The 27315-nt window shown below is 42.3% G+C and overlaps 1 protein-coding gene across 1 annotated transcript; it reads right to left on the reverse strand.

Moving 5' to 3' along the window:
- Positions 1 to 1779: 1779 nt before the first annotated feature.
- On the reverse strand, positions 1780 to 7825 carry rnf114 (ring finger protein 114). The gene is made up of 6 exons (XM_014134658.3): positions 7418 to 7825; positions 6041 to 6191; positions 4262 to 4368; positions 3446 to 3560; positions 1946 to 2053; positions 1780 to 1851 (listed from the first exon to the last, which is right to left on the reverse strand). Exons 1-6 carry the CDS (start codon positions 7642 to 7644, stop codon positions 1786 to 1788), a joined length of 774 nt encoding a protein of 257 aa, XP_013990133.2. The 5' UTR covers positions 7645 to 7825; the 3' UTR covers positions 1780 to 1785.
- Between the last annotated feature and the right edge of the window lie 19490 nt (positions 7826 to 27315).

Raw genomic sequence — 27315 nt, forward strand, 5'->3', positions numbered from 1 at the left:
ATTGTAAGGAAAGTTATGCATTTTATTATTACTTTCAACCTCCACTTATGAAAAATCAGGCAAAAATGTAAATCATTCAATTTCAATGTTATTGTCCCCCCCTCATACACATTCCAGGCATAGAAAGGCCTCACCCTTTAAGGTTCCATCAGTTATGTGTGGTCAAGGAAATGATCAATGTATTAAAACTTAAAGTCGATGTATGTTTTATGAACTTGTGGCAGTAACTCTGGCATAATGTGAAAGCTCTGTAAAAGAGAAAGATACAGTAGCTCTACAAATCCAGAACAAATCATTTATTAAATAGGATACGCTTTCACAAATAAAAACACATTCTTTACTGATGCATCTGAATTTCTCATCCAAATGTTCACCATCAACATTAGGGTCATGTTCAAGAGGAACGGATAGCAGAAAATGTTTTGAAATAGAAATCAAAATGTTTTCTTATTGAATAAGTTTGTACCCTAAATATGTTTTCTTATTTCGCTGCTATTGAAAGCCACCCAGCTATGGCAGAGCAAGCAAGGGTGTCACCCAGGAGTTAAGGTAAGCAGGGTTTTGTTGCAGCCCAGTACTTGATCCATCTTATCGTGGTTCATATTGAAGTAGTTGATTATTCGAAACAGGTGTGTGTGTAGGCTAGTGCTGGACCGGAACGAAAGCCTGCACTCCTAATAGCAAGTCTAGAAATGATGCTGGAAATGGAACAGTGCCTCTAATGTTAGATGGGGAGTGATGGAGCTCTACTGCCCTCCTTTGACCAAACATGGGGAACTACAGCCTACTGGGGGCATCAAATCCAATTGTCCAATGATAAACTATATAAACGACAGATACTGCCTGATTGTATTAGGTTCATACTTAATATCTTAACCAATCAATACTAAATAACTTAGATGTCTTAAATGAAGGCCATCTACCAACAAGAGGGTCTAGTATGCGCCTCGAAAACCGTGAGAGGTTACACGGAGGAATACCACATTCAAGGAATATGGCTCTTATGTCACATGCATAGAAGTCCTACTCTCAGAATGCAGCCTCTCTCAGCATATTCAGTAGTCTAGGCGCCGAGGCAACACACTGACCCATGTCTCTACTTGGGAGAAAAATCAAAAAGCATACAGTTAAAGACAAAAACACTACTTAAGTTTCTTGTGTGAACAAGTGTACGCCACAGGGAGGTTTGAGACTGACATCTATTCTTATCAGGAAAAGTATTTAGAGTACACATTATATAAACACATTCCTCCTGGAATAAGAGTTACTGGCAGTTTACATCTTACAATGCTTTCTCGCATTGAAGAACAAAGTCTCATTGCATTTTGTTGGCAAAGGGTAGCCACCTAGTGGTCAAAGCCTCTTATTGCAGAATCAACAGTAGCAAACTAACATAACTTTGGGAGTCAGGTACATTAGGCCTACATGACAATGTTATCAATGAACAGATCAAATCATAATGACTCAGTGGATTATGAATGATCTTACAACACGCTTCCCTGGAGCGATACAGGGACATCACTCTTCTACCACTCCTACACCAGAAAGCACATTAACTGTGTTCAACTTGTATTGGTTTATTTATGTTGGAAAGATAATTGTCTAATATTAAAGTGATAAGAGGAGTTGTTCGGTAGGGCTCAAAGCTTCCTGGTTATGCAGGCAGGAAGTTGCACCCACCCTTAATATTCTGTTGCCTATGGTTACACCACTAGCCCAGCTCAAGGAGGGTGCAGTGCAATTCCCCCCCACCCAAATCCCCTTTTCCTCCAGACATACACCACCTCAGTTCTCCATGAGGGAGCGCTGTAGAGCCTCCTGGATCATAGTGTGTTCGTCTGTGGAGTAGTCCTGTAGAGAAAGGAGGAGAGGGGGAATAATTAAATAATAAAACAGATGTGTACAATAACTGAATTGTGGCCACTGCGTCTTAAGATCCACTTACGACAAAGGTGTCATAAGAGAAGGTGTGTCTAATCTTGAGGTGCTGGAAGAAGTCAGTGCTCCTGTAGTTAGGGTCTCCCCAAGGCATAGAGGCACAGATAGGACACACCTGCAACAGAATAAAACATTATTCATCTGGACACGAGTCTTTAGCTCACCCTCACAAGTAACATTAAAAACACATTGTGTTAAAGCAGCAATACACATGTACACTCACGCCAGCCTTTCCGTCAAATGTACATCCAGATTTTTACAGGCTTTATGTAATAGACAGCCAATTGAATGCTGTCTCACGTAGGCTAATGCTTATTTAGGAGTGCCCGCTGCCGATTACACCACATGAAAGTGACTGCAAGGATTATTGAGCCGAGTCTGAAAGAGCCACCAGTCCCTTTTAACAGCGACACACATTTCAACAAATGAACACCCGTTTCAAATAAACGTCTGGTCTAAATTAATCGTTTGAGTGAACTTCAGCGAGTACCGTAAATATTGAGCAAAATAAGAGAAAGGAGAGCAGCATTGCCATGGATGAAACAGCAGTGATTAGACATGGTCACCCCAAATAACAACAAGATCTCAGTCTCACTTTAGTACTCAACGTTCTGCACCAGTTTTTTTTAGCTACTAAACCAGATTAAGGAAGAGAAGTAAGATGCATCAATCACCTAAATACTCCTTGTTGGTGGAGCAGTATGACATTTCTGTAAATTATATTTTAGGTAGATTAATCTAGCAAAATATAATTAATGGTGAAGGGCACTGATATGGAAAATCTATATAGCATTTTTTTCAACACTTCTTCCCTGTGAGCACACAGTGGAGTCTTTCACGGACTGACTGGCGTGGGCTGGTACCAGTTGAGACAATTGCAAGTCTATAATTTTTTTTTAATCAGCCAAAAGCAGTCAATTACCGGCTAACGTAAACGCTGTGACACACCTAGACGTTCTCATGCCCCCCATCCTCCACCACACCATGCCCTGCTTCTAGAAAGTCTCAAGCTATGTATATACACCTTGGCAGGTATTATTTCCTTTTCCCCGCTATAACACTAAAGTGTGTGTGACCGTCAGCGGCTAGGAGGGGACTCTGTAAGGTAGTCAGTCATACAGGGTCCTGGCAGATAGCTGTGTGTGATGATTTAGGACGTGCTCTGCAGAATGATTGAGGAGCACAGTGGAGCGGCTCCAAAAGAATCACACCATACGCACACATCCCAAAGCACCTGGTTTTACAAGCCATCCCTATTCCATCCCCCCATCTTTCTGTCATCTTGTTTTCCTCTTGGCTTTCTGTCAAGCTCTCCCTTATTCTCTCCCTCCATCATTCTCGCTCTTTCTATGCAACATCTCATGTTACACCCGTGGCTGAAGCAGGCTGTCACAGACTGCATGCATTAACAGTAACACACCATCTTTGTCCTCACGCAATGAACAAAACAAAATGCTGGAGGGGAGGCAATTATCAGGTGGGTCACATATCAGTGAGGACCCCTTACCACGTGGCGCGTGTCCCGGGCATGCTGGGAAGTGCAGTGCTCCACCAGGCCGTCCTGGTCAAGGTTCTGGCAGTTACAATACGGGCAGGAGAAGGTGAAGCGATTCGGCAAAGGGCTGGAGACAGAGGGGGACAGTTACAGTAGGGGCAGAAGGTGAAGGGGTTGTGCACAGGGCTGGAGAGACAGAGGGGAAGGGGAATGAGGACATGTTGGATAGGCTAAAGCACTGCTTCCTTTGTATTATATATGACCATGGTGTCTATAGACGAGCTAGCTGACAAATCTGGAAAAACAAATGTGGGGCAGAAGGCGGTGTGTTGTGATTATGGACGGCCAGATTGCTAGCAACAGAGGTAGCTCGTTTCAGCTAGTTCTCCATACTATGTCTTGTTTTGAAATGTGACGGATGTTATGTCTATGCTACTATGGCAAAAAGAAAAATCACTAGCTAACCAACAACTGTAACAATGCATTTGAGAGACTACAAGTGCTCATAGTTCAAATGTATTTATGTTTTCAATAAACATTGGAGACGACATGTAAACTATATTTAAACAATCTAAGCCAACCCCATCTGTGTTGTTGCTAAACAACCAGCACATCTATGGGTCTGTGCCCTTCACTATGAAACTCAGTGTTAATGCAATAGTCAATTTAAAAAAAGAAATGGATATTTAGAGCCAATACAAAGTTGATAACCTATAAAGATGGGTTGATGATCAACCCATATGAATTACTTTAAGTCCATTAGTGGATGATTGAACAGCATTTCAAAGCTGCTGTGCCATCACTCAGGCTACACCATCCCCGTCTCACCCGATAATGTTAGGCTGGGTCTGGGCAGTGGTCCTCACCCCCTCCTCAATGTACTCCTGGTACTTGGAGCAGGCTGCCGTGTGGCCTCTCATTTGGGACAGGCCAACCTGAGAGAGACAAGGAGGAACCAGGCTCAGTGCTAATGGTAGTGCAGTATATTCAGAAACATAGGCATATACTTTTGTGCACATATACAAATAGTGCATTCAGACCGATCCGGATTAAATAAAAAAATGTAGCATCAATACACACACACCATAATGACAAAGCAAAAGCAGGTTAAGAAATGTTTGCACATTTACCAAAAATGAAAACAGAAATACCTCAATTACCTAACTATTCAGACCCTTTGCTGAGACTCGAAATTGAGCTCAAGTGCATCCTGTTTCCATTGATCATACTTGAGATGTTGTTACAACTTGATTAGAGTCCACCTATGTTAAATTCAATTGATTTGGACATGATTTGGAAAGGCACACATCTGTCTATATAAAAAGGTCCCACAGTTGACCGTGCATATCAGAGCAAAACTTGAGTCATGAGGATGAAGGAATTGTCCGTAGAACTCCTGGACAGGATTGTGTCGAGGCACAGATCTGGGGAAGGGTAAAAAAAATAAAAAAATGAAGCATTGAAGGTCCCCAAGAACACAGTGGCCTCCATTCTTAAATGGAAGAAGTTTGGAACCACCTACACTCTTCCTAAAGCTGGCCGCCCAGCCAAAACTGCGCAATAGGGGGAGCAGGGCCTTGGTCAGGGAGGTGACCAAGAACCCGATGGTCACTGACAGTTCCTCTGTGGAAATGGGAGAACCTTCCAGAAGGACAACCATCTTAGCAGCACTCCACCAATCAGGCCTTTATGGTAGTGCCCAGACAGAAGCCACTCCATAGTAAAAGGCACGACAGCCCACTTGTAGTTTGCCAAGAGGTATCTAAAGGACTCTGAGAAACAAGATTCTCTGGTCTGATGAAACCAAGATTGAATTTGTCGGGACTGAATGCCAATCGTCACATCTGGAGGAAACCTGGCACCATCCCTTTGGTGAAGCATGGTGGTGGCAGCATCATGCTGTGGGGATGTTTTTCCAGAGGCAGGGACTGGGAGACTAGTCAGGATTCGAGGGAAAGATGACCGGATTTAAGTACAGAGATCCTTGATGAAACCTTACTCCAGAGCACTCAGGACCTCAGACTTGAGAGGATCTGCAGAGAAAAATGGGAGAAACTCCCCAAATACAGGTGTGCCAAGCTTGTAGTGTCATACCCAAGAAGACTCAAGGCTGTAATCGCTGACAAAGGTACTACAACAAAGTACTGAGTAAAGGGTCTGAATACTTATGTAAATGTGACATTTCAGTTCCTTCTTAATACATTTGCAACAATTGTCATTAAGGGGTATCGTGTGTAGATGGAGGGGGGGGGGGGGGGAAATACACTTTCGATTAAGGCTGTAATGTAACAATGTGGAAAAAGTCAAGTGGTCTTCCCTGTGGCTCAGTTGGTAGAGCATGGTGTGTGCAACGCCAGAGTTGTAGGTTCGATTCCCACGGGGGGCCAGTAGAAAAAATAATAATAATAAAAAATTAAAAATGCATGCAATGAAATGTATGCATTCACTACTGTAAGTCGCTCTGGATAAGAGTGTCTGCTAAATGACTAAAATGTAAAAATGTAAAAATGTCTGAATACACTGTATATAAAATTCACTCCCTCGTCCTAATTCCCTTGACTATTCACATTGTTTTACAAAATGACAGCATGCTATACACAGACACACCTGTGCTCCACAGCCCTTGCAGGCCGCCACAGAGGTGTGTATGAGGGCATCTAGGTCAGTGGCTTTGGCCCAGTGACCCAGTGCTGCCCTGCACACGGCACACACTGGCTTTTGGGGCCGCAGGCACGCCTGCAGACAACTTTGACAAAACCTGGAGGGAGAGAATGGAAAGGAGAGTGGAAGTGTAGAAAATCATTCATTGGCTAAAATGCAAGTAGCAGACTGAACTCCACGGTGAAGAAAGTTTCTGATGAATTTCAATGGCGTGGAGTAGAGACCAGGCTTGGTGGAATCTAGTTCCGGCTACACCAATTTGCCAAGGTCAATACTTACAATAATTTAATATTATGAAACGCCCGTCTTATAGCCATGTTTGTCCTCTGTAGTGTGCTTTTCTTTGCTGAAATCCATACTTTCTATTTAAATAAACGTTAATCAAATACCACCACCGACTGTTTCCTTGTTGAGATTCAATGGGCACATGCGCCGAGTTGCCGTCTTTGGGCAACAGCAATTAGCAAACATTCAATGGCAGTATTAGATGAACGTTTATTGAAAAAGTATGGATTTCAACAGACAAAGAATGGCACGCAACTAAAGAGGGCAAACATAGACAAGCTGGGCGTTTCATAATAAAATGTTTTTGAAGTATTGACCTTGAGCGAATCGATTTAGTCGGAGCTAGACATTGGTTTAGTTAATCAGAAACTTCCTTCACCACGGAATGGAGTTTATTCCGCTAAAATGAAAGCAAACATCTATTTATAGGTAATGTAATACCAACGAATTGTTCAATACAGAAGGAAAACGAAACTGAATGGTATACGTCTGGCGTCACACAAACAAACAATGATGCATATGATTAAAGTTAGACCTCTGTTCATCACCGACAGTTTCACACTTTACTTTGTGAAATTCAATGACGGTGCGAATGTTTTATAACTAAATGCACTTCCGTCACCGAGGAAAAGTCCTGTCATTTGACGACATTGGGTTTTGTAGTTCTTTAAAGATCTACATTAATGAATTTCACACATCATTCAACTACAAAACCCACGATTCTTGAACCCCATTTCTTGACGTAAACAAAACTGAACGTAAAGCAGATTTATGAACTTACGAATATCTTACAAACATAACATTGAATGCCAAAATAAACAATGGCTAACTAATTATTAATTCCTGTCAGAAATAGTTACCTTATGGGTGTACATACATGTTCAATCGTTTAGCTAGCCAGCTCACAACAGATCTTGCTGGTGGGCTGGCTAGTTTTGCCAAATTGCTAACGTTAGACAGCTCGTTAGCTTGAACTTGGACGATGTCTAGCCAGCTACGTTAACAGACAAAAATATATATTTGTGTAAAGATACTCACGTATGTCCACAGTGTGTTGTGACAGGGCTATCAAAAATCTCCAGACAAACCGGGCAGAGGAACTCTGTCACGTCCCTGTCGCCTCCAGAAACATTTTTCTTCTGCTGTGCAGAGCTAAAGGATCCTAGCATCGCCATTTCTTCTCTCTCAGCTGTCAATTTGGGGGACCTATTGTTACGTTCAATACAACTGGGTGTATTCATTAGTCGAATTCCGTAGCGAAACATTTCATCTGTTACAAACGTTTTGCAACAGATGAAAGCGGATTTCCAATAGATAACACAAACACAGTCAAAATTGGTAAAAAATCCTGAAAACAAAACTTAGCTTTTTGGTCGTAATTGAAAGTTAGGTTTAGGCCACCCGCAGCAGCGTTAGCAGTAAGAGGATGTTTTCAGAGATACAGTATTATATAAATGTACACATTTCCTGTGGAAAACGGATGTGAGGACTCGGCTCCCTATGTTAGTTTAGGGTTAGCAGTGTGGTGAAGGTTAGGGTTAAAATATGATTTTAAGAAGATACATTGTAGAAATGGGCGGAGTTTAGGACTTTGTATCTGTGTTAATGACGACTGGTTTACCATTTACTCTAGGAACCAAACGGAAGCATATAACATAGCGAATGGAATCAAACAGGGAGTGACATACCTGAATTTGTCCAGTATTAACTCTCGTTTTCTTTGCAAAACGGTTACCGTTTTGAGTAAACGATTTCTGATGCAAAACGTTTTGCAACAGATTAAACGTTTTGCAACATAATCCGTCTAATGAATACACCCCTGAAAACACAACGAAAAACGAGCTCATGCTGCGTTTATAAACAAGTGGAAAGGTGGTATTTACCAGGGTTGGGGAGTAACGATTACATGTAATCCGTTACATGTAAGGGATTACAAAAAACTGGTAACTGTAATCCGTTAACAGCTAAAATGTTGGAATCAGATACATTTTGAACAACTAGATGATTACTTCGAGGATTACTTTTCAATTCAGAAAGGATGTTTGCGGAAAAAAACTGACACTTCTGTTTTTTCAATGATATTCAAATCAGCATTGAAAAAAGGATCAAGTTTAAATTTGTTCCACCTGAGCGAGTCTGACCACAAGTCAGAGACCACTATGATGACATACCAAATGTGTTTTATGGATTTTGTACAGTAGGCTAGCTATGTCTTCCAATGGTGCGACTGCTGTCGGCATCCAAAGATTATCCAACTTGAATAAACGCTTGCAGGTAAGGATGACAGCAGTGGTTTAGTCTACGGCGAAACGGATATCACTTATTATTTACATCTACATAGTGCATTTAGCTTTTTGCTTTTTGTACCTTACGGGTTGTGGTTGTTGTGGATGGCTGTTCACAAATCTAAATGTGTATTTGAACCCAATAATGGTTGAATTCAATACATTTAAGCTGCCTATCAATCATTGTTTTTTTAAATCAGTGGACAGCCAGTGAAAAATGAGCTCTTGCAACAGATGCATAGTGTGGATCCCAACCTATGGAATAAAATCGAGGCTTTTATTGCTCAATCTAATTCGTTCTGATAAATGGACACATGCTCAAACTCGCACACTTTTGATATACTTAAAGGGGCAATCTAGTTGCTACATACATTTTTGGATTTATTAATTATATGTATTAATGTAAAGATATAATTTAATCGTATATGTAGTAGAAAGCGGTGGGTTAGAAGAAGCCTACATAAACAACCCATAAAGTAAAATGCAACATCCATATATGGCCAGCTATGTAAACTTTAACATTCATTTATCCTGCAATAGATGTTGTTCAATTGGTAACATACATTTTTGTCTTCTTCTAATGCCTCTTAAGAGGAAAGTAATCTAAAAGTAACTGAATGTAATCAGATTATGTTACTGAGTTTGGGTAATCCAAAAGTTACGTTAATGATTACAATTTTGGACAGGTAACTAGTTACTGTAACGATTACATTTAGGAGATTAGTGATGGCCCTGGAGGGGAGGGCTGCTGTCTTATCAGCTCTTAACCAACCATGCTATTTTGTTCGTTTGTTTTGGTATTTTCTGAAAACTGCATTGTTGGTTAAGATCGGATCCGGTGGTACCTGCGTCTTCGTCCTCTGTTCTGTCTCCCTCTCCAGTGGCTTCTACCTCGGGTTCAGATCCTCGGAGCTCCCACCCTCATCAGACCGTGAGGCTGCCTGAGAGACCGGCCCATTCAACATCACCAGCTGTCATCAATGGCAGCTCTGTGGTGAGAAACATCTCAGTTCCCAAAGAAAAAACCCTATGCTACCCAGAAGCACGAGTACAGGACATCACAAGGTTACTTCCTACTGTTCTATGACAGATCCCGGGAGCTGACACTGTCGTAGTCCATGTGGGGTCAAACGACATCAGGAGGGCCAGCTCGGAACATATGAAAATGGATTTTAAAGAACTTATTTTAGCATTAAAAGACTCCAGAAAATGGCCAATCATTTCAGGTCCACTACCATCATTGGGTGTGAAAGATTCAGCAAGCTACTGGCATTACACATATGGTTAAGACTACTGTAGCTCTGCTGGAGTCACTTTAATAGATAACTTTGACACCTTCTGAAAACGGAAGATACTCTACAGGAATGACGGAGTCCATCCAAATCATCTTGGCTCCTGAACTCTGTCCACGCACTTCAAGGCTGCGTTGAAACAATGACTTATCAATGACCCAAGACCAGCTCAGTTATCCCTACCATTGTGACAATGAGTCGTCATAATGCTGCATCAAATGTACATTATCCTAGGGGCGTTTGCAGACACAATGTAAGTAACTTAATTTATGTCCCTGTAATTGCCCTGAATACCTTTGTTGATCCTACAGCTATTGTATACAGTAATCATGAGCCTATGAACCAGAGTTACACTGTTAGCACTGAGGTGGTGTGTCCTAGTAGGAAGATCACTTTGTGCAGCTCACCCTACTTCTGATAGTCTACCCAGTAAAGCATTATAAACAATCAAGCAACTCAGAAAAGTGCTAAAAAATAGGCAATATTAACATATGCAGCCTGAGAAACAAGGTCCATGAAGTCAATAACTTGCTTGTAACAGATGACATTCATATTCTGACTATCTCTGAAACTCACTTAGATAACACCTTTGATGATACAGTGGTAGCAATACACGGTTATAACATCTACCGAAAATACAGAAATGCCAAAGGGGGCGGTCTTGCGGTCTATATTCAGAACCACATTCCTGTAAAGCTTAGAGACGATCTAATGTTACATACTGTTGAAGTAATAAGGCTACAGGTTCATCTGCCTCACCTAAAGCCCATTATTGTGGGAAGCTGCTATAGACCACCAAGTGCTAACAGTCAGTATCTGGATAATATGTGTGAAATGCTTGATAATGTATGTGATATCAACAGAGAAGTATATTTTCTGGGCGATATAAATATTAACTGGCTCTCATCAAGCTACCCACTCAGGAAAAAACTTCAAACTGTAACCAGTGCCCGCAACCTGGTTCAGGTTGTCAGTCACCCTACCAGGGTAGTTACAAACAGCACATCTTTATGAATTCTGCAGAAATTTGCTTTAAAGCAGTATCCAAATCCATAGGATGTAGTGAACACAATTTAATAGCCATATCTAGGAAAACCAAAGTTCTAAAGGCTGGGTCTAGTGTAGGTTATACAATACGTTTTGTAGTGATTCATATGTTGATGATGTAAAGAATATTTACTGGTCTGTGGTTTGCAATGAGGAGCAACCAGATGCTGCACTTGACACATTTATGAAATTGCTTATTCCAGTTACTAATAAGCACACACCCATTTAAGAAAATGACTGTAAAAACTGTTAAATCCCCTTGGATTGATGAGGAATTGAAAAATTGTATGGTTGAGAGGGATGAGGCAAAAGGTATGGCAAATAAGTCTGGCAGCCCAACTGATTGGCAAATGTACTGCAAATTAAGAAATCATGTGACTAAGATAAATACAAATAAACTATACTATGAATAAAAGATAAATGATATAAAGAATGATAGTAAAAAGCTTCGGAACACCTTAAATGAAATTATGGTTAAAAAAAAAAACTACTCGGCTACATCATTCATTGAATACATCATATATGGCTCATTCATCACAAAACCCACTGATATTGCCAACTACTTTAATGACTTTTCCATTGTCAAGAGAAGCAAACTTATGGATGACATGCCAGCAACAAACGCTGACACTATGATGAATACACTGATGTGGGAGGTAACACACCACATATTTGGACACCCCTCCTTGTACAGTAGCCCTATTATAAATAATTAGCAGCAGCTAATAGGGATCACTAATAAATACAATATAATACAATAATAACGTAATTTGATGTGCTAGTAATATTTATTTAATGGATGAATTAAATTGTAATTAAAATATACACACGTGGTGCTATAGGATATATACATATTTTACATTGTAATACAATACCCCTACATTGTGTGCTGGAGCTACGGGTTGATCTTTCCACTCTCACTAGGCCTACACATTGAAACTCGGACTGAATTGAATGGGTGATGCTTAACTACTTTTCACTGAATAAGGGAAACGAGGTACAACATACAACTTCGATCGAAGACCTAAAATCATGCCTGACAAGACCAATGAAATCATAATGGTATCCTAATATAGTGTGGATACAGGAGTAGCCTATTCTACAATAATGTAACTATGTGCTACTATCATTTATCTAATTGATAAATTAAATTGTAAATCTGCATGCGTAGGCTACTTCATTTGATGATTACGGTATTGTACAAGGTAGATACAGGAGTAGCCTATAGTCTACAATAATAACGTAATTGAACGTGCCCTGGTATAATTTATTTCATTGATGAATGAAATTGTAAATGGGGATGGGTAGGCTACTTCATTCAGTGAATACTGAATGTCTTGCTATCTCTGGGAGTATGTTAATGAAGGCTTTTCAGCTGTTGAACTATGGCAATGTCAAACAAATTTCTAAATCGATCTTTCTTTTTGTCAAGAAGTGATGAGCCAGAGCAACCAATCAGCATCACTGCAGCTGTTGTACCAACCACCCCCACTGCTCTCCCACAAGCCACCTCATCCTCTTCTCCTGTTCAACTCATTTTACGCCAGACTGAAAAGGACTGTACATACATACCCCTGTGCTCATCTCATTGCAACATGATCCATCCAAGGCCTCAGCTGGATGCCTAAAATGTGAGAAATGTAAACAAGATGCTACAGTATTTTGTGTGTGTATGGATGGAGTTACAAGAAAATACACAAGTTTGATGTGCCCCTCTGTGTCAATGTTGATGGCTAAGGAGATAGTGATGAGAGTGAGAACACACAGTATAAAAATAAAGACCCCTTGGGATCTAAAATTAGTGTGAGGTGCCCTTGTGTCTCCTTTTTGTCCGTTTGAGGATACTACAGTCATCCCTGGTGGAGGTTCTTGGAACACCTCTATTTAAGTCTGAGCAGAGGTTGTTGTGTGTTATCTAGTGTACCAGGCAGATTTTTGAGTACAGAATGAAATGGTGTAAACTTAACAGGTTGAACTTGTTGAGTACACTCTTCGAAAAAGGGGTTCCAACAGGGTTCTTTGGCTGTCACCAAAGGAGAACCCTTTTTGGTTCCAGGTAGAACCCTCTGTGGAATGGAGCCCAAAAGCGATCTACCTAGGTGCAGAAAGGGTTCTACCTGGAACCAGAAAGGGTTCTCCTATGGGGACAGAGGAAGAATCCTTTTAGGTTGTTGATAGCACCTTTTTTTCTGAGTATAGGCCTATATTGCAGTGGTGGTTCTGTTGTTTTCTATAAAAAGAATTGTCTCATTGGTGATGGGGAGTTAAGATAATCAGAAATACTGTGAAACATTCCCACTTTTAGCACAGATTTGGAAGCAGGCAAAGTGACCTTCTATGCGTGCTAAGGCATGTGTGATTTTTTTATTTTACCTTTATTTAACCAGGAAAAGCCCGTTGAGACCCCAGGTCTCTTTTTCAAAGGAGACCTGGCCAAGAAGGGAGCAACAATCAATCCATTACATAATTAAAACATACAACAATACAATACAACAACATGATCCAGCCTAAAAAAAGCATCTACACTCCTCTGTAAACAGAGACTCCCATCAATATTTTAAATTCATTCAGTGGCACTAACATATCTAGATGAAGCATGAATTGTAGATTATTCCATGCGTCTGGTGCACAAAAAGAGAAGGCAGTCTTGCCTAATACTATGAATGTCTCTGGGGACTTTAAGTAGCAACCACCTAGCAGACCAGGTGTGGTAACTGCTGGTGGTGAAGGAGACCAGACTACAGAGGTAAAGAGGGAGTTTACCCAAAAGGGCTAGTAGATGAACACACACAAATGTATCTTTCTGCACATATAAAGTGAGATCCAACCTACCACTTGGTACAATATGCAATGGTGGGTGAGTGACTTGGCATTTGTAATAAAGCGCAAGGATGCATGATAGACAGATTCCAATCTCTGTAAGACGGAGGAGGTTGCATGCATGTACAACAAGTCACCATAATAAATTACAGAGAGAAAAGTGGCCTGAAGTGGCTTGGTTTCTTCTTCAGTATTGGAGAATGCCTACTACTGAAAACTACTAAAGTTTTTCAGTTTCATCATTTTACCCTATTAATTCAGTTAATGTAATGTGCAATATGACTCTCAAAATATTGAGGCAACATGGTTAACTACATAGTCCATGAGTTTGGTGATCTTTGAAGGGAGTTTTAATCGAGTGAAAAACTGGTTTCACCATTGTACGTAATGGAGGTTGGCTAGGTTGCTAATGGTTGACATGTAAGAGGGACTAAGATGGCGTCCGAACTTTCTGTACTTTTCTTTCAATGTTTTAGATCCTATTTGTTTTATTTTCTATGAACAAAGGCTCAGTTTAGTTCAGGTAATATATGTGATGTCACGATGAATGTGTTAAAGTGTTCATATTTGTACAAAAATAGCTAATAACAGTTCACTAGCTTGATGCTAAATTAATTTAGCCTGGCTAATTGGCTAGTTGGTTTCAGTCAATGTTAGCTTACATGTTAGTGGTTTATAATGTAATGGTTGTAGCATTGTTTCGCATAGGCCTCCAGTAATGTATAGCTTTTTTGAAATTGACACTGATAGTACAGTGAGTTATATATAATGTGATTGTGTAGATGTATGGTGACTCCAGGTTTGGATGAACGGACCAACTACCAACGGACCAAGGGCTAGTCCCTTGACGGGTACCAGGAATGGTGGGAGGACAACCTGAAGGTAATTCTCTTTGCACACAACAGCAGCTTCCAGAGTACTCACCCTATCGCTTGCTGTACGGACAGGAGCCGCAGCTGTTTACTGAGGTAAACAATGCAATTGTATATACAATTATTGCATATACTGTAGTATTAAACATTTGTGATTCATTTAGTGTTGTTTGTCCATCACTATTTTTGTATTTATACAAAACTTCCACCACATCACATGCATTTCAGTGATCAGTTATGTACTTTGAGATCACTGAAACTCCACCTGATGTGGTGGAAGTTATCGAACCAGATCAGAACGCCTTCGAGGACCATCTTCAGGCATGGGCTGAGAAGGATGAGGACCAGGTAAAAATTATTTCCTGCTGTTAATTTATTTTCTGGCCCTCCAAGAGATATATGTAAGAGATCTGAAATATATTTGCATTTATTTCTATTATCTATCGTGAGACTTAACATGGACAAGGCGTGGGAGAAACAGAAGGAGAGCCACCGGAGGAGAATCAAGAAGGGGGCCAAGTGCTTCGACATCCAAGCGAATGACGTGGCTTGGAAAAAGGACAAAAGGAAGGCGAGACCTGGGAAACCTCACTGCTCTTTCGCTCCTAGCTAGGGTCCCCATCTGTTAAGGTGAATATAAAAATCTCAGATGATAACTATTTGTATTTGCCTCATCCTAGTGGGCGGCATCACCATGCTGTCAGCAGTACCAACACTGGCCAGGGGGTTTCTCTAAATAGTCAATCTCAAGGCTTAGTAACCTCCGCTTCCAAATAGGTACTGTTAAGGTGTATAACTCCAGTGGTCATGGCACCACCCTGTAGTTTCTCTCACAACTCACCTCTCTCTTATCTTTTCCAGGGACAGTCCCTTACCTCCCTCATCAACCCCACTGACAGATTTTTTGTTAATGTCTGCCATTAACATTATTGCATGTCTAATCAAACATTTCAATTAAATCATTCACTAACTGTATTGTTACATACCTGATCAATCTGTAACCTGTGTGTTTGCTTGTTTATGTCTCTGTCTCCTACCCTGTTCCCTTTACTCTGCTTCTGTTCTCCAGGACCTAGGGGTTTTGTCTAACACCCAGACCTGGATCCACCTGATGTCCCCCATTACCAACCATGCTCCAACTTTTCATTACATCATCTACAGATACTGTTATTGTCATGTTGCAAAGAAAGAGCAAGAAAACTATCATACTTGGCACATAATGTGAGATACACAGATTAGCTAAAAACACTAGCACTGCACACGCTCAGAACAAAGAGAGCAGCAGTGCCTGGACTTCGCAGTCTCCCTCTTCGAGTCCCCCTTCCGAGACTGACTGCCTGTTGAGAACAAGTGACAGGCAGAAAGAACCTCCCTCCCACCCACACAACACCCACCTCCTCTATTCCACACACCAGAATTCCCTATTTCAGTCTATGAATGCCATGTGAGAGTACAAAAAATCTGTGAAAGTAAAATTACACACATGTACCAAAAAAGTATCAAAGTTTATATATTTCAATGTTAAATATTGCCAGATTGGTTTTCACAGCTGTTTCACAAGGTGTTAATTATTGTAAATTGTAATGGGTCCCTTGATGGTATTTGTTAGTTCAACATTATTCTTTGTTGTATCCTACGGTATATATTTGTATCCAACCGTTGAAGTCGGAAGTTTACATACACCTTAGCCAAATACATTTAAACTCAGTTTTTCACAATTCCTGACATTTAATCTGAGTAAAAATTCCCTGTTTTAGGTCAGTTAGGTTCACCAATTTATTTTAAGAATGTGAAATGTCAGAATAATAGTAGAGACAATGATTTATTTCAGCTTTTATTTCTTTCATCACATTCCCAGTGGGTCAGAAGCTTACATACACTTAATTAGTATTTGGTAGCATTGCCTTTAAATTGTTTAACATGGGTCAAACGTTTCAGGTAGCCTTCCACAAGCTTCCCACAATAAGTTGGGTGAATTTTGGCACATTCCTCCTGACAGAGCTGGTGTAACTGAGTCAGGTTTGTAGGCCTCCCTGCTCACACATGCTTTTTCAGTTCTGCCCACAAATATTCTATGGGTTTGAGGTCAGGGCTTTGTGATGGCCACTCCAATACTTTGACTTTGTTGTCCTTAAGCCATTTTACCACAACTTTGGAAGTATGCTTGGGGTCATTGTCCATTTGGAAGACCCATTTGCAACCAAGCTTTAACTTCCTGACTGATGTCTTGAGATGTTGCTTAAATATATCCACATATTTTTCCTGCCTCATGATGCCAGCTATTTTGTGAAGTGCACCAGTCCCTCCTGCAATAATGCTGCCACCCCTGTGCTTCACGGTTGGGATGGTGTTCTTCGGCTTGCATGCGTTTCCCTTTTTCCTCCAAACAAAGCGATGGTCATTAGGGCCAAACGGTTCTATTTTTGCTTCATCAGACCAGAGGACATTTCTCCTAAAGTGCGATCTTTGTCCCCATGTGCAGTTGCAAACCGTAGTCTGGCTTTTTTAGGGCGGTTTTGGAGCAGTGGCTTCTTCCTTGCTTAGCGGCCTTTTAGGATATGTCGATATTGGACTCGTTTTACTGTGGAAATTTATACTTTGTACCTGTTTCCTCCATCATCTTCACAATGTCCTTTGCTGTTGTTCTGGGAGTGATTTGCACTTTTCGCAACAAAGTACGTTCATCTCTAGGAGACAGAACGCGTCTCCTTCCTGAGCGGTATGATGGCTGCGTGGTCCCATTGTGTTTATACTTGCCTACTATTGTTTGTACAGATGAACGTGGTACCTTCAGGCATTTGGAAATTGCTCCCAAGGACGAACCAGACTTGTGGAGGTCTACAATTGCTTTTCTGAGGTCTTGGTTGATTTCTTTTGATTTCCCCATGATGTCAAGCAAAGAGGCACTGAGTTTGAAGGTAAGCCTTGAAATACATCCACAGATACACCTAAAATTGACTCAAATGATGTCAATTAGCCTATCAGAAGCTTCTAAAGCCATGACATCATTTTCTGGAATTTTCCAAGCTGTTTAAAGCCACAGTCAACCTCAGTGTATGTACACTTCTAAACCACTGGAATTGTGAAACAGTGAATTATAAGTGATATAATCTGTCTGTAAACAATTGTTGGAAATGTTTTTTAGAGTCGCACAAAGTAGATGTCCTAACCGACTTGCCAAAACTATAGTTTGTTAACAATACATTTGTGGAGTGGTTGAAAAATGAGTTTTAATGACTCCAACGTAAATGTATGTAAACTTCCAACTTTCAACTGTATGTGAAAATGCAATTCATTACCTACAGCTCAGCGTTCAACACCATAGTGCCCTCAAAGCTCATCACTAAGCTAAGGATCCTGGGACTAAAACCTCCCTCTGCAACTGGATCCTGGACATCCTGACGGACCGCCCCAAGTGGTGAGGGTAGGGAGCAACACATTTGCCACGCTGATTCTCAACACTGGAGCCCCCCAGGGGTGCGTGCTCATTCCCCTCCTGTACTCCCTGTTCACCCACGACTGCATGGCCAGGCACGACTCCAACACCGTCATAAAGTTTGCAGACGACACAACAGTGTTAGGCCTGATCACTGAGTACGACGAGACAGCCTATAGAGAGGAGGTCAGAGACCTGGCCGGGTGGTGCCAGAATAACAACCTATCCCTCAACGTAACCAGGACAAAGGAGATTATTGTGGACTACAGGAAAAGGAGGACCGAGCACACCCCCATTCTCATCAACTGGGCTGTAGTGGAGCAGGTTGAGAGCTTCAAGTTCCTTGGTGTCCACATCACCAACAAACTAGAATGGTCCAAACACACCCAGACAGTCGTCAAAAGGGCAGGACAAAGCCTATTCCCCCTCAGGAACCTAAAAAGATTTGGCATGGGTCCTGAGATCCTCAAAAGGTTCTCCAGCTGCAACATCGAGAGCATCCTGACTGGTTCCATCACTGCCTGGTACGGCATTTGCTCGGCCTCCGACCGCAAGTCACTACAGAGGGTAGTGCATACGGCCCAGTATATCACTGGTGCTAAGCTGCCTGCCATCCAGGACCTCTACACCAGGCGGTGTCAGAGGAAGGCCCTAAAAATTGTTAAAGACCCCAGCCACCCCAGTCATTGACTGTTCTCTCTACTACCGCATGGCAAGCGGTACCAGAGTGCCAAGTCTAGGACAGAAAAGCTTCTTAACAGTATTTAGCCCCAAGCCATAAGACTCCTGAACAGGTAATCAAATGGCTACCCGGACTATTTGCATTGTGTGCCCTCCCCCCCAACCCCTCTTTTACACTGCTGCTACTCTCTGTTTATCATATATGCATAGTCACTTTAACTAAACATTCATGTACATACTACCTCAATTGGCCCAACCAACCAGTTCCCCCGCGCATTGGCTAACCGGGCTATCTGCATTGTGTCCCGCCACCCACCACCCGCCAACCCCTCTTTTAAGCTACTGCTACTCTCTGTTTATCATATATGTATAGTCACTTTAACCATATCTACATGTACATACTACCTCAATCAGCCCGACTAACCGGTGCCTGTATATAGCCTCGCTACTGTATATAGCCTCGCTACTGCTATTTTTCACTGTCTTTTTACTGTTGTTTTAACTTATTTACTAACCTATTGTTCACCTAATACCTTTTTTGCACTGTTGGTTAGAGCCTGTAAGTAAGCATTTCACTGTAAGGTCTACACCTGTTGTATTCGGGCGCACGTGACAAATTAACATTTGATTTGATACATTGGCATCTTTTGGCCAGGGGGAACTGGTTGGCCTCAGGACTACCTGGCTTGATGACTCCTTGCTGTCCCCAGTTCACCTGGCCGTGCTGCTGCTCCAGTTCCAACTGTTCTGCCTGCAGCTATGGAACCCTGGCCTGTTCACCGGACGTGCTACCTGTCCCAGACCTGCTGTCCCAGACCTGCTGGAACCCTGACCTATTCACCGGACGTGCTACCTGTCCCAGACCTGCTGTTTTCAACTTTCTAGAGACAGCAGGAGCGGTAGAGATACTCTCAAAGATCGGCTATAAAAAGCCAACTGACACTTACTCTTGTGTTACTGACTTGTTGCACCCTCGACAACTACTGTGATTATTATTATTTGGCCATGCTGGTCATTTATGAACATTTGAACATCTAGGCCATGTGCTGTTATAATCTCCACCCGGCACAGCCAGAAGAGGACTGGCCACCCCTCATAGCCTGGTTCCTCTCTAGGTTTCTTCCTAGGTTTTGGCCTTTCTAGGGAGTTTTTCCTAGCCACCGTGCTTCTACACCTGCATTGCTTGCTGTTTGGGGTTTTAGGCTGGGTTTCTGTACAGCACTTTGAGATATCAGCTGATGTAAGAAGGGCTATATAAATACATTTGATTTGAATTTGATTTGATCAAGTAGGCTATTCATTTATATGCCATTGTAGGCTACTGTAGCCTGCCATTTGATTTAATAAATATGTTTAAATATCATTGGAATCATTGCAAATCAATTTATGCCACTTGTGTAGTCTACCTGTAGCTGGCAAATGGATTGAATAAATAGCTTATAACTTCAGTTTGTTGTTATGGCCTTGTTATTATGCAATTATTAATGGCCATTTTTAGATAATCACATTTGTATTTGTATTTATTATGGTTCCTGGGGTCCAGCAAAACTAAGGCAGTTTATACAATTATAAAAACATTACAATACATTCACAAATTTCACAACACAATGTGTGCCCTCAGGCCCCTACTCCACCACTACCACATATCTACAGTAATAAATCCATGTGTATGTGTGTGTATAGTGCGTATGTTATCGTGTGTGTGTGTGTGTATGCATGTGTCTGTTCCTATGTTTGTGTTGCTTCACATTCCCCGCTGTTCCATAAGGTGTTTTTAAATCTAGTTTTACTGCTTGCATCAGTTACTTGATGCGGAATAGAGTTCCATGTAGTCGTGGCTCTATGTAGTACTGTGCACCTCCCATAGTCTGTTCTGGACTTGGGGACTGTGAAGAGACATCTTGTGGCATGTCTTGTCTTATGCATGGGTGTCCGAGCTGTTGGAAGTTATTAATTGTGATCATGGTCAGTTTAATTGTGGACCTTTCCCTGAAATTAGATGTTTTCCTATCAGGGGCTATAGGCTACCTGTATCTAGCTCAGCAAACCATGGCAAAATGTAATTGCAATTATTAACCCAGCTTTTAGTCAGTAGCCTATGACTATTAAAATAACAAGTAAATCTCACAAATAGGCCATTTATAACAGTTTGCAGTCTTAACATCTGGCACATAATAATGGCCCATTTGCCAGAAAATAGCCTAACATTCGTTTTTTTAAGTTTGTCCAAGTATTTCTTGCACAGCGATTTAGAGAACATAAACTTTCATCACTCAAACTCTCCAGTCAGATTTATCTATAGTTACACACATGTGCAAACTGGATTTACTTACAATGAAAAACTGTGGTTTGAGCCCTGAATGCTGATTGGTTGAAAGCCATGGTATTTTTCAGACAGGTTACCACTGTACCACAAAACATTTATTTTACTGTTTTAATTACGTTGGTAACTAGTTTATAATAGTAATAAGGCATGTCAAGGGTTTGTGGTATATGGCCAATATACCATGGCTAAGGGCTGTTCTTAAAACACTATATTGCACCTCCTCAGGCCTTATTATTTAATAATCTTAGCAGTGAAAACAAGTTAAATCGACATCCATTGATGGAAAATTATCTGGCGAGTTGAATAAAGGCAAATTATATTTTCTCTTGAGACATTCTTAAAGTCACAAGAATTATTATTTTGATTGATGGAAAAGCACATTTTAAATCTTATCCTACATTGTTACAAATGACTTCAATATCACTTAATTCGCTCGATAAAGTTATGGAAAAAGGGTTTATTGGATAAATTTGGCAACTCTTCTTCTGCTGCAGAAAAAATGGGCTAGTTTTCAGGCCTTCTTGTCGGGTTTTGCGAGGTCATTGGCTATACATTTAAGCTAGACCTGGCAACCCTGGATATCGCCTCAATCCACCGCATCTGGCAATGTCACACTTCCGTATCTGCGGTGTAAGGTGACAGAGCTAGAGCGGTATTAGTCAGACTGAAAATAAGGTGTAGGGTTGTAGAGAATCGAAGGACCATGAATGTAATAACAAACCTTAGGTGCTGACTTAAGGCCGGTAGGAACCACTACAGAATGTGCGGTTAGAACAAGGATGAGGCGGATGTCCAGTTTAATGGAATTTAATGGAAGAAGAAGTCCATATTCACACACACAAACACACACTCCTGGTTCAGATAACAGAGAATCATGTCCAGTGATAATTGACATTAACTATGGTCCGGAAAGGAAAGAGGAGAAAGAAAACTTATGCAATAGCACTGCTATAATATGAATGACATGGCTGTATAAGCTACCACAGGTAAGTACATAAAAGCAAGGCCTAGTCACATGGCAATAGACTAAACAGCTTGTTGGACTTGTACACATGAAACAGATAAATGTGCTCAAATAAACATTACAGTAATGTTGAAATGTATACATAATATAATTATAATGAGCGATATTTATAGAGAATAGAAAATAGCCTAGCACCATAAATGAGCAATGCTAATAAACGGCTAATCGCTAACAGTCGTGCTAAAATGCCGTACGTCCTCTGAAACACAACCCAACCAACCCACACTGCTTGACACAATGCCCACTTAACCCGGAAGCCAGCCGCACCAATGTGTGGGAGGAAACACTGTACACTTGGCGACCATGTCAGCGTGCACTGCGCCCAGCTCGCCACAGGAGTCACTAGTGCGCAATGGGACAAGGACGTCCCTGCCGGCCAAACCCTCCCCTAACCCGGACAATGCTGGGCCAATTGTGTGCCGCCCTATGGGTCTCCCGGTCGCAGCCGGCTGCGACAGAGCCTGGACTGGAACCCAGAATCTCTAGTGGCACAGCTAGCACTGCAATGCAGTTCCTTAGACATCTGTGCCACTCGGGAGGCCAGAAAACACGTTTCAGACCACACAGTGGGCAGGGGTCATAGACTAACTGAAACTGAAGTCCCGGGGATCAAGGACACTGATAGGCTGTAGGAGATGTGGTGATAAGTATTCGGCGTGACCTTGATCAATAAAACACGAATAAAAGCGTGGGTCCTCTGAATGGGAGACTAAGCTGCCCAACTAGAACTAACCAGAAGGGATGGCTAGAATCAGCTGATTGAAGCTGGCCATTTTAACAGCCGCACCCAAATATGTTGTACAGATTTTAAATCGACAACAAATGGGAGCAAGGGCAGACAGCCACACAGAGGAATGACGTGAATACTTGTCGTCATTTAGAGAGGTAGAAATGTAGACCAAATGGGTGACCTATCCAACAGAAGGCAGCAACGGCTGGTGGCCACCAGACAGGCCAGACCCAGGCAGAGGGACCAGGTAAGGGCACCGGATCAGGAGGTCAGGCCGCAGCAGCAGAGCTCGATGATGGTCTCTGCACAGCAGATGGCGGAGGTTCGGCCGCAGGTCTCAATGAAGCTCTCAGGACTTGAGACCACAGGTCCGCAGCAGCAGAGCTCGATGAGCGTCTCCGGACTGCAGATGGCAAGGCCGCCCCATCGGTGACAGGTGAGGCCCCAGGGACAGGAGTTGGGGTCGGCTGCATCTCCACAGCAGCGACCGGCAGAGATCTCAGGACAATAAATGTCTGGACCACCACGTCAGCGAAAGGAGAGGGCTCTGGGACCGGAGATGAGATCAGCTGGATCTCCACAGCAGCAACAGGCGAAGAACTCAAGAGAGGAGACAGCTGCACACCTGAAAGAGGGAGAAAAAGACCCTAAGGCAGGAGAGAGCTGGACCCTGGGTCCAGGAGAAACTGACTGAGTGCCCAGAGCTGTTGACTTGGGGCCTGACAGAGCTAGTGACTTGGGTCCGGACTGGGCTACAGACTGTGAGCTAGGGGATGCTAGATCTATTAGGACAGAAAGCTCTGGGCCTACTGGGATAGGAAACTGGAGACCCAGCTTAGCAGGAAACTGTGAAGCCACTAGGCAATCAGGGAACTGAGGCTAATATACTCTGGACTTAGCACCTAGTAGGGCAGAAGGGGAGGTGTCTCCTACGATAGGACACTGAACACTTTGGTCAGGAGGGTCTCCCAGGGCTGGAGCTAGCGGGGGCTAGCAATAACCACAGGGCTGAGAGGGGCTAGCAAGAAACCCAGGGCTGAGACTGGCAGATTCCACCAGGCAGGGACTGACAGGGCCTGGATAGCAACACAGACAGAGCCCCTGCAACAGAGACTGGAGGGGGCTCCCAGGGAGGAGCAGGGAGACATCTTTGGACAGCAGCTGGCTGGATGTCCAAGGTAGGACTAGGCAGATCCCACCAGACAGGGACTGGAGAGGTCTGAGTGGCAGGGCTGGACTTGGCGCCTTCAGCAGACAGGGATCTCACATTATGGACCAACTGACATTCAGAGGTGTCAGCTGGAGTAGGGTTCTCCCTCACGATGAACTCTGGTATCTCCTTCGTCACTGGAGAAGGCTGTAGGTCTTCCTGCTCGTGAACAGGATGGGAGGTAAGGATTCATCTTGGGTCCAGAACAGGGGTCGGTAGAACCTCTGTCACTGGAGATGGCGATGACACAACTGTGGGAACCAGTTGAGACCCTGCAACAGGAGCTAGTTGAAGCACAGCTGTGGGAGTGGTGAGCTGAAGCTCCATGGCAGGAGCTGGTGTAGTAGGCCACACTACTAACTTGCGCTGCATTGTCGGAACAGGCTGGATTTGCACGGCTGGGGTTGGCTGGAGCACAGTGGTAGGGTGCTCCGCCAGGATGACCTCTGGTAGCTCCTCTGGCCCTGGAGAAATCTGTAGCACTGCTGTGAGGGACTCCCCCTCTAAGACATCTTTCAGTTGTAAGAGGAGAGAACTGTTGAAGGACTGGCTGAGATGGTCAGGTGACAACTGGCAGTGTCCAATAGGTAAGTACTGGCGACTGTGGTTGGGTGGACTGTAGGAACCTTCCATCTTCCGGACCACTTCAATGAGCTCATCAATCTCGTCACACTGGCTGTGTAAACACAGTGAGACCTCTCTGGTTTTCACTGGCGGTCCAAGCTCAGGTCGACGCTGATTTCGGTGATCTCTGGTTGAGGCTCAACACTGATCTTCGCGATTTCTGGTCGACGTTAGCCTGAGGTGGGAACCCAGTGAATTCGCAACCAATAAAAAGGCTGAGGCTCTGTCCTCTATTCTGCTGGTCAGCCTGGGTGGTGACTTGGACCGGTGATTAGTTGTTGAAGGTGAAGAAGTTGGCCACTTTGGTTGCAGTTTAGTCCACCTCAAGTGCTCAAGAAACCCTCTAGCTGCTCTCCCTCGTAGGAGTAGTATGTGAATGTGTGTGGTAGTCTGTGCCTTGACTCGTAGCCATCGCCATAATTGTCGAAATATTGTAGCAGATGAGCTGGTCGGCGCGGACAGACCACATCTTGTGGAGGATATTCTCTGTTAACTGCCATCCGTGGGCTGTAGCAGTTAATGGATCTGGCTCGTAAGGACCATTGAAAAATAAGGTGTAGGGTTGTAGAGAATCGAAGGACCATGAATGTAATAACAAACCTTAGGTGCTGACTTAAGGCCAGTAGAACCCACTAAAAATGTTCGGTCAGAACAAGGATGAGGTGGATGTCCAGGTTAAGAGGAGTTTATAACACTGCTATAATATGAATGACATGGCTGTATAAGCTAGCACAGGTAAGTACATAACAGCAAGGGCTATACCAAAGATGTTCATTGTTATATCTGTGGCTATGCACCACAGCAGGCATAAGTCCTATTCACATGGCAATAGGATAAATAGCCTGTTGGACTTGTACACATTAAAGTAAGGCACATTACAGTAATGTTGAAATGTATACATAATATAATTACAATGAGTATGAGTGAAATATATAGAATAGAAAATAACCTAGCACCATAAATGAGCAAAGCTAATAAAGGGCTAATCACTAACAGTCATGCTAAAATGCTCATGCAATCCAATGTAAATGCTAACAGCAGCGCTATCGCTAGCTAAGAAGGTTAACACACGGTAATTACACACAATAGACCACAAAACTTAGTTCCACACAATATGACACAGATCTCAAGGCACTTATGTTTAGATGCACGCAACAGTTTCCCGTGGGTATCAAGAATGGTCCACCACTCAAAGGACATCCAGACAACTTGACACAACCGTGTGAAGCATATGGTCAGCATCCCCGTGGAATGCTTTTGACACCTTGTAGAGTCCATGCCCCGAAGAATTGAGGCTATTCTAAGGGCAAAATGGGGTGCAACTCAATATTAAGGTGTTCCTAATGTTAGTATACCCAGTGTATATGGAGACTGGTTAGTGACAAACAATAAAGGGTTAAATATATGTAAAATAAATCTCTCAGATATAGGACAGACACTGCAGAACAAACTTCGTTTAGATTTTTTGAGGGGGACTATCTGTCCCATGTAATGAATCTGCTATTCAATGTGTGTGTATGGGCTAACAGCAGTAAGGCCAAATTAAAATGTTCATCAAATAATTGTTTATATATTTTTGGGATACTTCAAGGGTTCTTAAAATTCTAAGTTTAATAGCTAAATGATCCTTGGTATGACCTTCTTAAAACAATTCCATATAGTTTAGTAGAACCACCCTCTCCCTGCTAAAACGGCTTAGACTCTGGGTGTTACACCTCACCGAATAAGAATCTTTAGGTCGGAGAAGTCAGAGCTCTAAGATAATTGGTACATTTTAGACACTGGTAACTCAGAAAAAAGTCAATGATCTAAAGGTCAGAGCAAGTCGGAGAAGTCGGAGCTCTAGGATGATTCCCGAGTTTCCGACTCCGAGTTGGATGACAGTTCAAAACGATCTTCCCAGTCGGAGCTCGTTTTTACCCCTGAGTTCCCCTGAGTTCCCAGTTGTCGTGAATGCACTGAATTTGGAGGTAGGAGTTGTCTTGAAGGCACTTGACGCCCGAGTGTTGGATGACCGTTCAAAATATTTTTTCCAGTCGAAGCTTCCCCCGACAGAGTTCCCATTTGTTTCTGAGTACCGAACTGGGATGAAAATAACACAGTTTAGGACAAGAGGATTCTAATACCCCATAACTCTACATAAATTAGGAATAATTCTAAGTAATGCTATAGCAATGGCGCTGGTCCCATGAATCTGTTTATTTTCAAAAGTTTCCTCATGTAATTATGGGCAGATTTACTACAAAAAGGTTTGACAGGCTTGAAAATCTGACTGGCCTGTGAAAACGTTTTGTTTGAAATAAAATTGTTATCAGGGAAATACGGGCAATGTTTTGATATTCACCATTCTTTTAATCATAAACATTTGCATGATATATAATAATCTATTGTAGCCATTCCAATTATGTCGATGGAAAGAGCAGAGCTTTATTATCATTATATTAATATACACACAAAAATGCATTGAAAACAAATACATGATGTTGGGCCTCGTCGTCTTTGTAATGTGGTAATATACTCACAACATGGACATAGATTGCACATAATGTATAACATATAGCTAGCTTTACTCTGAGTGGGCAGTTTTTC

Source organism: Salmo salar, chromosome 13 (assembly GCF_965601325.2).
Source record: "Salmo salar chromosome 13, fSalSal1, whole genome shotgun sequence".
In the NCBI taxonomy this organism is placed as follows: domain Eukaryota; kingdom Metazoa; phylum Chordata; class Actinopteri; order Salmoniformes; family Salmonidae; genus Salmo; species Salmo salar.

Coding starts and splice junctions, on each gene's coding strand:
- rnf114 (XM_014134658.3), bottom strand. CDS start 7,644: ATGTTTCGCTACGGAATTCGACTAATGAATACACCCAGTTGTATTGAA. Junction 3,561..4,261: donor ACCCAGCCTAACATTATCGG/GTGAGACGGGGA, acceptor CTCTGTCTCCAG/CCCTTTGCCGAATCGCTTCA. Junction 2,054..3,445: donor CCCGGGACACGCGCCACGTG/GTAAGGGGTCCT, acceptor ATTCTGTTGCAG/GTGTGTCCTATCTGTGCCTC.